We start from the raw sequence: 13,121 nt of genomic DNA on the forward strand, positions 1-13,121 counted from the left end.
TTTGAAAACAACTGCCAGGCATGGTCTCTTCCTTGACACCCCCCCCCCCCACACACACACACACAGGGCGGCCATGCTGGGTGACCCCACAGGAAGAGCCTAATTTGAGTCAGGACCTTTTCCTTTCAAGGTTCAGTGTGATCTGAGTGGAAATGGAGCCAGAGTGCAGAACTGAATTCCTGGGTAGCCTTGCCTTTCCGGGAGGCTCTTCTGTGAGCGTTCTCCCCTGGGTGAGCCAGTGCGAGACGGCAGCAGCCACAGTCTTGGCAGATGAAGGCTGACACAGTTGAAAGTCACCGGATTCTGAGGCTGCAAGTTCGGGATGCAAGTGTCAACGACAACGACGCCGTTAGTTCCTTCCCAGGCCTCACTCCCTAGGCAGTCCCTTCACCCTCTTGAGGTCATTCGTGTGTGTGTGTGTGTGTGTGTGTGTGTGTGTGTGTGTCTGGTCTAAAGCGCCTCACCTCTCCTTGTAGCGCAGCTGTTGCAGGGTGAAGCACCGTGTGCCCCCAAGGACCTGATTCGAAAGGCCCTGTCTCTAAACACAGCTACACCCTGAGGTACTGGCGCTAACCAGTTCCGTGCAGAAATTTGAGTGGACACCAGCTCGCTCCTAACAGAGTCTCCCAAAAGGCTTCCTTGGCTTGGTGCCCTATTCCACCCCTGCCACCCTGGGCCCTGGCTAGTGTTTCCTGCACGGGCACACTGGAGCAAAGGCCTCGGAGAACACATCAGTAAAAGAGGCGTGATTGCATCTGTGGCTTGCCGGCCACACCAAGCAACTGAAAATCCCCAAGGGGACCAGGCTAGGCGTGATTTCCTGATAGATAACGCCAGGAGGGAGGAGTCCACGCAGAGTGCCCTCCTCACCCAGTGGCCCTGCTGCCAGGCTGCTCAGCAAACACCCGACTACTGCTTTTTTTTTTTTTTTTTTTTCAGCTCATGCCTGTGCAGCTCTGCCAGGAGGAAGCCCAGGGTAGGAGCTGTGCCAGGCAACAGCTGGCACGCTATGGAGCGTCGGAGCAAGATGGAGTTTTTCCAGAAACTGGGCTACAGCCAGGACGACGTGGTCAGGGTGCTGGGCAAACTGGGCGACAGCGCGTTGGTCAACGACGTGCTACAGGAGCTGATCCAGACTGGTAGCCGCCCGAGGGTCCAGGACGATCCGGCCAACAGCACTGGGGTAGTGCTGACGCCCCGGGGATGCTGCGGAGTCCGGGACTCTGCCCAGCAGGGCCTGGGACCAGGCCTGGAAGAGGCTGGCGGAGATCCAGCCAGTTACCTGCGGCCCATAGTGATCGATGGCAGCAATGTGGCCATGAGGTAGTGTCCTTGCTTTCCTTAATGCTATTGCTGGGTTCTGGGGCCAGAGACCTTGATCTCAGGAGTCTAGGGGACGATTTTCCTCTCCGTGGTTTGGTTCAAAGAGTTTTAGGCACAATGGATGATTTTTTTAAACTATTACACAAAATAATAGGTTTCCTGATGACATAGTCATCCATGTATATCACACGCTTTGCCCATAGTCACTTTCCCATCACCCCCTTCTGTCTCTCCTCTTCTTCCACTGGTCCCCTTCCTCCTTAACAAATAGCCCACCCTCTATTTCCCGGCCTTATACATGAATACACATAACATAAATCTCAATTCCATATATATATGCCGCCTTTGACTTTCTGAGTCGGGATTTTATATTGCTTAAGAAGATGAATCTCAAGGTCCATCTGTTTTCCTGAAAATGACACAATCATCATTTTTTTTTGGTACTTACCTCATTTCTTTTTAGCGTCCATTTAGCTGGAGGTGGGTATCTAGACTGATTCTATAACCCAAATATTGTGAATAGGGTTTCAGTAAACACGGCTTGTGAAAGTGTCTCGGGGATGCCTGATTTAGATTCCCAGAAGAGGTGTAGCTGGATCAAATGGTAGTTCTAATTTGAATTTGTTGGACTCCTTTCTTTCTTTCTTTCTTTCTTTCTTTCTTTCTTTCTTTCTTTCTTTCTTTCTTTCTTTCTTTCCTTCCTTCCTCCTTCCTTCCTTCCTTCCTTCCTTCCTTCCTTCCTTCCTTCCTTCCTTCTGTCTGTCTGTCTTTGTTTTCATTCACTTATTTTAGATCAGGCTTTCAATCCCTCTTCTATGTCTTAGTAGCTGTGGGAATGAGGTAAGCTGCCTCTCTTTGCAGTTCTGTGACATAGACTCAACCCTCCCCAGAGGGGAGTTGTAATAATCTGAGCTACAAAAAAGTGCCTGCTGGAGTGTGCTCAGCAAGTCGGTGCCGTGACCAGGCTCACAGGAGCAGCAGCCTTCTTCAGAGGGAAGGGAGCCAGGGATGGGCAGGAGCCCAGGGTTAGGCGTTGACTGATATGGCTCCTCTGGAGTCTGTCCCCAGCCAGCTGTGTTATTCTGGGAAGCCGAGAGTACTCGGTTCCTCTCTGTGCAGAGCAGGCCAGTAGGTCTCTCCACAGTCTCCCTTAGGGCTTGAGAACCAGAATGCGAGAAGTACTTGGGTTGTCTTCAAAGCCCTCTGCTGGGGGCTGGTGGGGAGGCAAGGCTGCAGGTCCCATTAAGACTGAAAGGAGAGTCTGGGGCCTCTCCCCTCCCGCCTTGAGCTGCTGATAGAGCTAGGTCAGTCTTTGTAACCTGGCTTCTCTGTGTGCTTGGGGATTCCAGCCTGGCGGCGCGTGCGGTCATTGTGCCTGACTTGGCAAAGCTCCGCTGTGGCCAGTCTCCCAAGCTGCCACGCTCAGGGCTGGGTGAGGAGGGCATTGCGCAAACTTGGCCGAGTTACAGCCGGGCAGAGGGCAGAGCCATAGGAAATTGTTCACTCACAGCTATAAATACTTGTACTTCCCTTTTAAAAAGCTGAGTAGGAATTCCGAAAAGCAGTTATCAGCGGCCCCAAATGTGTCAACAGGCATCCGAAGTTCCCCCTCGGGGATTTGAGCTCACTTTGAACTTGGCATTGTAGAACAGAGGTTTGGAATGGTCCAGCCCAGTGTGGCCCAGCCTCAGGGCTGTCCCCGCGCGCCCAGCACTGTGTGTCCCAAGGCCATCTGCTTCGTTTTCCACCTGCTAGCTTTGCCCACGGAGATCGTACCGAGCGTTGATGGAACCCCTCGCCTCTCCCTGGGACTTAAGCTGTTGTGCATTCGCTCTCCGTGTCTCTCCTACGCCCTCTTTTGGCAGCAGATGGGAAACTATGACATCTTGCTCTTTGGGGTTGTTAAAAAGGACGGTCTCAGCGTGTTCCGATTGCCGTGATGAAACACCATGACCCAAAGTAACTTGGGGAGGAAAGGATTTAGTTGGCTTCCAGGTTACAGTCCATCATCATGAGAAGCCAAGGTAGAGAAACTCAGGCCAGGAACCTGGAAACAGGAACTGAAGCAGAGGCCAAGGAAGAATGCTATTTACTGGCCTGCTCCTCATGGCATCCTCAGCCTGCTTCTTTACATACCCCAGGACCACCTGCCCAGGGGTGGCACTACCCACAATGGTCTGGACCCTCCACATCAATCTCTAGTTAAGAAAAAAATGCCCCACAAGCTTGCTTCTAGGCCAGTCTTATGGAGGCATTTTTCTCAATGATGCTTCCCTCTTGCCAGGTAACTCTAACTTGTATCAAGTTGACAGTAAGCTAGCCAGGACAGAGGTCTGGAAGAATCCATTGCCCAGCGAGACGGCTCAGGTGGGAAAGGCATTTGTCACCAAGTGTGATGACCCGAGTTCCCTCCCTGGGACTCACATGGTGGAAAGAGATGGGGATTCATGTTAACTGTCCTCTGACCTTCTCACATGTGACCCCACCAATCGATAAATGTACATAGTTTAAAAAAATGAGTCCAATATGCTCCAACAGCTATAGAAAGTGCAGGGGGAAGAGGTACGTGGCGTCTGCATGATCCGGAGAAAGCTCACTGGGCAGTAATTAAGAGAAGGTTTGAATGTAAGTTGTCATTGCACAAATCAAAGCCTCCACGTCAGCCCCAAGATGGTATGCATTCCCTGAGTTGGGGTGCAAACAGTAGAATGGTTATAGGACAAACAGACTACTTCAGGATGGCGTTTTCTCTTTGGGGGTCAGAGAACACTGTTAAAATGATGCTAGGGGCTTTCTTTGGATGGGACTCTCTGTGCAGCCTGGGATTCAAACTGAAACCACATCCTCTATTTGTACATGACTATGAAGTGTCCTGGGTCAATCCGTTCAGTGCTACCACTGCCACCCCCAGACCTCCAGCTGTGGTCCTCCAGCTGTGGTCAATTTTGTCTTTCCACGCTCAATCTGTGTGAGTTACAAATGGAAACCATTACACAGACTTACTGCAAAGAAAGTATCACAGTCTAAGTGTTTCCAGATACTTTCTGTCAACAAAATACCTCAGTGTGACACACACACACACACACACACACACACACACACACACACACACCCCTTTGCCCCTTGGATCCCAGGGAAAAGCATGTATTATATAATGATTCTTTGACTGTGGATCTTAATTCATTTCCTTCAAAGGCAAGTTCTACCTCAAAGGAGGATGTGCGCATACATTCTCTGTTCCTCTACTGTCCCTTGCAGTGGGAGTTTGGACAAGACCTGTGTTCCCAGGGCCAGATAGATCCTCGGCCATGAAAGGCTTGCCACAGAGAGTGCCCCTTTATAGGAATTCAAAATAGTGTCTCATTATCTACTGAGCACAGAATTTTAATAACGCCAGAAAGATGCTTTTAGGAGATCCTTCTTCTCAGAGGCTTATACGATCCCAGATTGCTTTGGGAAGTGAGGCTGCTCTCTGGTCCTGGGTGTGTGTATGTGTGTGTGTGTGGGGGACTTAAAGCCTGGGTGGGACATGTGTCTTTTATCCCTAACATGCCAGACGTGTAGCTCCTGTTGACAGGGACATCTTCCTTGGCTGGCTATCCCTCTGCCCCCTGGAGCTTGCGGCCCGTGCCTTTGCTTAGAGGGACCAACAGTTTGACTTTAGACAGCCATGCTTGCTCCTCCTGAAAGGGAGGTCGGCCCCCAGCATCAGTCCAGGACATACCCAGACGACAAAGGAGATGCATTGCCCCGGAGGGGAAACGATCGGGGTTTGAGGAGGCTGCACAGTGGCAAGTGAGCAAGAGAGCAAGCGCAGGTGCTTCTGCGGGAGGGAGAGGGGAGAAGGGGTGGAGTCTGGGCTAGGGCGAGCTGGTAATCCTAACTGGACGTAGTAGCCAAACAGTGAATTTTGATGGTTGAACCTTGATGTTTTGTCTCTTGAATGAGTCAGTGGAAGGGAACAGACAGACCTTGGGGGCTAGCTTTAGGAAAGCAAGTTTTTTTTTTTTTTTGAAAGGGAGAGGAAAAATGGTAAAAGGGCAAAACCTGTCTGCAATGTTAGCCATGCTCAGGCCTGCTAGAGCCCCCTCACCCCCACCCACCCCCCCAATCATCGGGAAGTTACATTCCAGAAGTCCCCCACAGGCCAACACCTGTTGTCATTTGACGGCTTATAACAACATGTCTTCAGGTGCTTTTGTTTCTGGAGGGCAGACGTCCGAGTGGAGCTTTTGGGTTCAATTCCAGTTGTCCACAGAGCTGAGTTCCGTTTTGGATGCCCTAAGGGAGAGCCTCTTCTCTTGCTTTCTCCTACATGACAGGACCTGGGGCCCATTTACTTTCAAAGTCATCGATGGCTGGAGATGACATGCGGTATGGCATATTTGTGCACATACGATTGTTTCTCGGCAGAGAAGATTTTTAATAAATAACTAAAGGATCTGTGGTCCCCAAGGCATTAGGGACCACTGACATACAATGAGAAGTCAGAGATAACGCACCAAGTCATCTGCACTGTGTCCATACAGATTGTCCGAGGAAGGCCATCTGTCCCTGTCTGCTGAGGAAGGGACTTGATGGGTCCTGAGGTCAGCACTTGGTCAAGTTAGACCCAGCTTCCGGTGCTATGTGCCACTCTATGTAGAAGCTTATGTGGCTTTCTCTCCTGACGGTTGAACCCAGATGGACTGGACTGGGTCCTGGATTAAAGGCTTTTTATGAGCAAGGGGGATGTATTTGTTCAGGACACAGTGGGCCTTGAGATTTATGAAACACATTCTGATCACGACTCATCTACACGGAAGGGAACCGGATGTGTGGATCTACCCCATCACAACCTTTAAAAGCCTTCAGTTTCCTGAAGTTTCCAGAACCAGGAGTTCTATGGGTTCCTCTAAACGGGACTGGTAGCTTACTTTGTCATTCTGTAAGGAGCAAGTCAAATAAATGAGAGCCCTAAACTGTAAAGTGGATGAGCACTGTCCCAGACCCTGGGAAGCCAGGTCTATATGTATTCCACAGTCTCTCTGCAGGTCTCATGTCCACAAAGGAAAGCAGAAGGTCAGAGGCAGAGGACTCAGTGTATCTTTGCCTGAAAGTCCAAGTTCTGACCACTTGTTCAAGGCTGACCAAGACAATTGAGAGGGCAGAAAGTTCTGGGGTTGTATTACTGCTATGGAAACTATTTGCTACATGTGGTGATACATTGTGTACCCTAATAAAATTTGCCTGAAGATCAGAGAATAGAACAAGACACTAGATTAAACATAGAAGCCAGGTAGTGGTGGCATACACCTTTACTCTTAGCACTGGGAAGACAGAGATCCATCTAGATCTCTGTGAGTTCAAAGCCACCCTATGCGATTGACTCAGTCTAGAAGAGAAACAGAGCCAGGCAGTGGTGGTACACACCTTTAATCCCAATACTTGGGAGTCACACGCCTTTAATCCCAGCACTAAGAAGGAAGTGATGGCTGGGTGGAGAAAGGTATAAAAGGTGCGAGGAGACAGGAACTAAAGGCTTCTCAGGCTGAGGAGTCCTAGAGGTAAGACGTGGCAGTGGCTTATTCCTTTGTCTCGCTGATCTTCAGGCAAATTTTTTTTAGGGTACACAAGGTATCACCACAGCTACATGTGGCTGTTGAACCCTTGGAAGGTAGCTGATACCACAGAGGACCGAGGGCTAAATGTCATTTCCTGTTTCATTCGTCTGAATTAACTGTAGTGGCGACACAAGTTGACAAAGTGCGTGTCCAGCTTCTCAAGTTGACCAACTGAGGAGCCTCCATGAGTCTCAGACCTTATTCTTATTTTGAGGCCTAGTTATACAATTAAGAAGTTTGGCTAGGTAACTTCAGAAGACTTTTTTAAAAAGTCTCTGACATGCTAAGATTCAAAGCACTTATTTTATGAATTCTAGAAAGACATGAGGGCATGCTCCTCGTAAGGGGACTTCTCTTCTTTGGAGGCCCGGAAACTCAGTGACTCACCTGAGGTCACAGAGCAAGAAAACACCAGCTCTGGGCTTTGTACCCCTTCCAAAGCCACCCATCACCACCTTTCCATCCCTTCATCTCTCCATCATCCCTACTAGTTCCCATTCCTGAAGCTCTCCATCACCTCTCTCAGTTCCCATCCCTGCAGCTCTCCATCACCACCTTCCCATCCCTGCAGCTCCCCCCTCTCCCTGTGTGTGGCCTATGAAATGACTGCAGGCCGGGCAACCATGCCCCCACAGTCCTTTGCCCTGGTGTCAAAGCCCTCCCGTGTGGAGTACAGCCCTTCAGGTAACGTGCCAGCTATGGACAGGATGTACCAGCTCCCTATTCCCTTCACCAGAGGTTTTCAGGGCCAGTACCAAGACACTTCCTGCTACCACCAATGCTGAGATCCCTCATGCATCATGTGCACTTGGAATGGTGGCTCTGGTAGACTCACAGGCCAGAGAATCCTTTCCATTACAGTCCCTTCAAGGGGCACACCCTTATATGTGCGAGTGTGAGAGTGTGCGTGTGTGTGTGTGTGTGTGTATGTGTGTGTGTGTGTGTTCATATAAAGGAGGGGGAAAGAGAACACAATGTAAGTCTGTTAGCTGTGTAACTGTTCTCTAGACACCTGGCCTCAAGGTAAATGTCCAGCAATGCACTTTATTTATTTGTATAGACACAGTTTCATGTAGCCAAGGCTGGCTTTGACCTTTCTATGTAGCAGAGGATAAGGCTGACCTTCTGCTTCCCTTGCCTCCACTGCTGGAGTGCTGGGACATCACTGTGCTTGGTTTTATGTGGTGTTGCACTCAAGACTTAGTGCACCGTAGCCTAGTACTCTACGAATGAGATGTACCCCCAGCTTGCCTTTGACCCTTCTCCCTCTCTTTCCAAAACAGCCAGCACACCAGGCTGCTTTCTTTTGTTTGAAGCCTTGCCATGTAGCCTAAGCTGGCCCTGAACTTCACGCTCCTGCTTCAGCCCCTTGAATACTAGGATTATAGATGGTTTTTTTTTGTTTGTTTGTTGGTTTTTTGAGACAGGGTTTCTCTGTGTAGCTTTGCGCCTTTCCTGGAACTTACTCTGTAGACCAGGCTGGCCTCGAACTCACAGAGATCTGCCTGCCTCTGCCTCCCGAGTGGTGGGATTAAAGGCGTGCGCCACCACCGCCCGGCGGATTATAGATGTTAACCACCATGTCTGGGATCAGGTGCCACTTTACTTCTGGGCTGGGGTCTTGGGCTCCTACCCAAATCTGCACCAATTTCTGCCTCATAAGAAGTGGGCAGGCCAGGCAGTGGTGGTGCATGCTTTTAATCCCAGCACTTGAGAGGTGGAAGCAGGTGGATCTCTTTGAGTTCAACACCAGCCTGGTCTACAAAGTGAGTTCCAGGACAGCCAGGACTGTTACACAGAGAGAAACCCTGTCTCAAAAAACCAGGAAAAAAAAAGGAAGGAAGAAAAAAAACTAGAAGATGAAGGAGAAGGAGAAGGAGAAGGAGAAGATGAAGAAGAAGAAGAAGAAGAAGAAGAAGAAGAAGAAGAAGAAGAAGAAGAAGAAGAAAAGAAAGAAAGAAAGAAAGAAAGAAAGGAAGGAAGGAAGGAAGGAAGGAAGAAAGAAAGAAAGAAAGAAAGAAAGAAAGAAAGAAAGAAAGAAAGAAAGAAAGAAAGAAAGAAAGAAAAAGGAAGAAAGTGTCAATCAGGATGGCTCCTGTACACCCTCTTTTCTTTCATGACTTGGGCTGAGTTAGATCTTCCATTGGGCAGATTCAGAGCACCAGCATTTGAGCGTCCAACAAGAAACTGGGCAGAAATAGTGCAGCCCTTCCATCTCAGAGCCTGGAGACATCTTTGTTCATTCCACCCCATGACCATAACCTTGTATCCCATGGGTCAAACTGTGAGCCCCTGACTTCTACAAAGACTTCTTGGACACTAGTCAGAATGCAGTGTGTACAATTATGTTGTGTAGTTTGTGCAAATGACAGTCCTCTTAGCCAGCTGCCATGGGTACAGTTGTCATGTAGGCAGAATTTGTTTCAGACACCAACCACTTCCCTTTTCTACCCTCCCAATATTCAAAACTTCTAGGCCTCCTTTCCCTTCCCATGGCCTCATGGCAGCTGGTTCCCAGGGTCTGTCAATCTCTCCATGGACGGTCCTCCATGGGAGGACTCTCACTGCACAAGGCTTGTTCTCTGGGCCTCAAAGATTTTGGGGAAAGGAAGGAAGAGTCTGTAGTGACAGTTAGGCCTGTAGAGTTTCCACCAGATCAGAGAGCTGGGCATGTTTCTTCGCTTTAGTTTCCATAAGGGTAAACTGGGAGTGAAAGTCATTTCCTCAAGGGAGTAATGGAATGGTAAAATGAGCGATATGACCTGGCAAACAGAACTCTCTATGAGCTTTAAGCCTCTCTAACAGCCCCCATTCCCCTAAAAAGGGACCCCAAAGCCAGACGGTGTCCCTTTTCTTTTCTTCTTGTTATTTTAAGACAGGGTCTTACATAGACCAGGCCGTCCCCAAACTCACAATGTAGCCAAAGAGGACCTTGCTCTCCTGGTTTTCCCGCCTCCACTTCCTGAGTGCTGAAACTATAGGCATGCCCCACCATGCCCGACTTGTCTGATTGCCAGGGCTTGGGCCCACTGGGCAAACACTGTGCCAACTGACTTATGTCCTTAGGCCCTGTGCTTTGAATCTTTTGAGAAAAGATCTTCTGGTCTAGGCTGACCAGCAACTCATTATTAGCCTCGAGCTTGCCAGCCTGTTTAACCTCCCGAGTACTAGGACTACAGCAGCATGTCCAGTGGGTCTCTGAGCCCTCAGCACAGTCTTGTTGTAGTAGGAGTTCTTAAGTTGGTACAAAGACAGGGACAAAAGCCCAGATGGACACGTTTCTCCTGGAAAGGGACCCAGGATGACTGTCATCTCCTGACTGGAACTCTACTGGGGCTCAGTTCCCCTCCTTTTCCCTCCCACTGAATGCCCCTGAAGCATGATCCTCGTTAGTCTTAACAATAAAAACCAGGAGTCAGATATCGGGGTGAAAGCTGAAAGGTCAGAGAAGCAGAGCAGCCGTCACTAGAGACTTCCTACCGCTATGAATCCTCCGTCCAAAAGGGGGCCCAGATCCTGTCTCCACCCGCCTTATATTCCTGTCTGCACCTCCCGATTGTGCTGAGATCAAAGGCATGAGCCTCCCAAGTACTGGGACTAAATATGTGTGCCACCACTCCTTGGCCTCTCTGGTTAACTAGTGGCTAGCTCTGCCCTCTGAGCTCCAGGCAAGTTTTATTTGTCAGAACACAAACAAAATACCATACAAAAGCCCACCCCCCACCACACACCCATCCAAAGACCAGGGAGAGAAGGCTGGCTTATTTTTTTAATGGTCGACTATTTTCAGAACCGATTGTATCACTACTGCTGCCGTCACTTCCAATCATCCGACTACCACACTCCTTCCACACGTATCAAAATTCACCCTGACTAGAGAGTTCCAGGTTGCAAAAGAGGATTGCCTTTTGCATCTCTCTTGAAGTCTGCCCACCAGTTCAACAGAGACACACGCATGCTGCATGGTTTAAGAGTGATTAGACAGATACACGGGGAGTCCCAGGAGACCGAGCCATTCAATAACTTTCAGAGTAATTGTGGTAGTGACCATTTTACTTGATAACTGACTGGGGCTGGGTGGCTTTGGACGGGAGCCGTGTGTACCTGAGGGAGGGACGGTGGAGGAGGGGGTGTCTATCCTTCACAGTACTCCTGTATTTCCTCAGTTTTTAGGAATAGGATGGGCTGACCTGACATTTGCCTGTACCTTATGGTGAGGGAGGCTAGGCTGGTTCTGATTCTGACTCTGCACTTCCATCCCTGGCCTGACTCCTTTCCCAATAACCACTGGGGACATTGAGACCTTGTGTGATAGCTGGGACAGGAGGTCTTGGCTCTCATGGTACTCTGCTACAAGAGTGTCCTGGTGAATTGGGATTGAAACAAGAATTTTAGGGCAAGAGCTGGGGCTTCAGCAGCCCCAACAGCTAAGCCCTGCCACCCGTCCCAACATGCTAATTAAAGAGACCAGAGACTTAATTAATGTACACTGAGAAAAGGAACAGATAAAGGGGTCCAGGGACCCCAAGTTCAGGGAACTGAGATGAGCTTTGGGTTTAAATAAAGGAGGAATTGGAGCAAGGAGGAAGAGGTATGCGTAATTAGGCAGTCCTGGTCAAGGTGGGGTCCCCAGTTTCAGCTCCAGACTTCAAGGTCATCCCAAGAGGTCGCCACATCTTTTGGTCACTGTCACCCTTTGGTCACCAAAGGGGCCGGTCTGGTGTTTATTAGACAACTTTCTCTAGGGCGGAGGCTCTTGATTCTGGGTAATGTTCTCACTTTAGTGGTGGCCTGTGCTGCCCGGGAGGCCTCGCTGATGACTGTGGGACCAAGTGAGGCCCAATGCTTTTCAGGAAAGGCGTTTCTAAGGCTTGTGGCAGGACTGTCATTGGGCTTTGTTGGCAGCTTTGATGGCTTAAAATAGTCTCCTCCGGCAGGGACCTGTTGTCCTGTCCCTGGATCTCGGGCAACCACCATGCCTCGGGCCTGCAAGAGGTCTGGAAAACTGTTTCTAGCTCTGCTCTGGGCCACTTTCAAACCAGGCAGCCCTGCTGAGCCAAAACTGTTCTGAGGATGTGCAGCCTGCCCAGATGTGCTGGGCCAAGGCTCCAGCCTCCTGTTTGAGGCCAGTTTCAGTATCCTGGTCCTCCCAGGGCTTATCAGAAGAAGGAGGTGGGGCCAGGAGCAACCCGAAGAATGATCCCCTTACCTCTCCCCCTCCTTCTCTCAACCTGTGTGTGGGGGTGGAAGGGACTCATGTTTCGTTTCCTCCTCCCTTCCCAGGGCATCCGGCTGCTATCTCCTCCCCGCTGTTTGCTCAAGCCTCCCAGAGCAGCCTCTGAGGAGGCAGCCAAGTCAGGATCCTCATGGCTACCGAAGCTGAAGGAACTCCCAGAGATAGTTCATACCCACTCCAGGTTCTATGGATTACTTACTTCCCTGAACTCCCGTTCTTAGCCTGTAAACCTGTGTCTGTCCCAATCCCAAGTCACACAACAGAGGCAGTGCAGCAAGGGGAACTCAGTGTGGTCTTTAACGGGGTGTGAGCTGGTTATTTCTAGCCAGGCTTCTGGGAACTTGTCTCAGGGCTGGAGTTCAGAGTTCAGGGTTCGGCAGTTCAGGGTTCAGCAGTTCAGAGTCTTTCAGAGGACCCTAGTTCAGTTCCCAAGTCAGGCAGCTCACAGGCACCCGTCACCACCCCTCTAGATGGATCGATGCCTCTGGCCTCCTCCAGCACCCGCACTTGTTTGTGCACACTCCCACCTTACATGTTTTTTTTTTCCTTGGGGGCAAGGCGGGGGGAGAGAACCTGTTCTGGTCTCTGTGTCCCTTGTACTTATTCTGTGACTTGTGCTCACGTTGCTGTCCCTTCGGTCGCCAGTAGAATAGGGCTGTAGGTCTTTCCAGGCAGCTCCTCCTTTTTTCCTGTGTTGTCTCTCTTTCTGCTGGTGAGGAGGCCGAGGCTGGTATCTTCTCCATCACAGATCTACTCAGCAGGATTTTCACTAAGCCTTCACCAATAATCAGGGGCCATAGTTAGTCCCTGGGATCTTGGTGGTTATGCAGAGTGTTCTGGGTTCGTGTGTGTGTGTGTGTGTGTGTGTGTGTGTGTGTGTGGTGTGTGTGTGTGTGGTGTGTATGTGTGTGTGTGTGTGTTGTTGTTGTTGTTTATTTTGTTTTCTGTATTGACAAAGA

The 13,121-nt window shown here is 49.9% G+C and overlaps 1 protein-coding gene across 1 annotated transcript in view; it reads left to right on the forward strand.

Moving 5' to 3' along the window:
- The first annotated feature begins 955 nt into the window (after positions 1 to 955).
- Positions 956 to 13,121, forward strand: part of Zc3h12d (zinc finger CCCH-type containing 12D) — a 31,581-nt gene continuing 19,415 nt past the window's right edge. The window contains exon 1 of the mRNA XM_052751597.1: positions 956 to 1,323. Within this exon, the coding sequence (XP_052607557.1) occupies positions 1,010 to 1,323 (314 nt within the window). The 5' untranslated portion in view covers positions 956 to 1,009. The remainder of the gene's footprint in view (positions 1,324 to 13,121) is intronic.

The sequence above is a fragment of the Peromyscus californicus genome, unplaced genomic scaffold (genome assembly GCF_007827085.1).
Source record: "Peromyscus californicus insignis strain IS unplaced genomic scaffold, ASM782708v3 Scaffold_22__1_contigs__length_63687245, whole genome shotgun sequence".
NCBI lineage: Eukaryota > Metazoa > Chordata > Mammalia > Rodentia > Cricetidae > Peromyscus > Peromyscus californicus.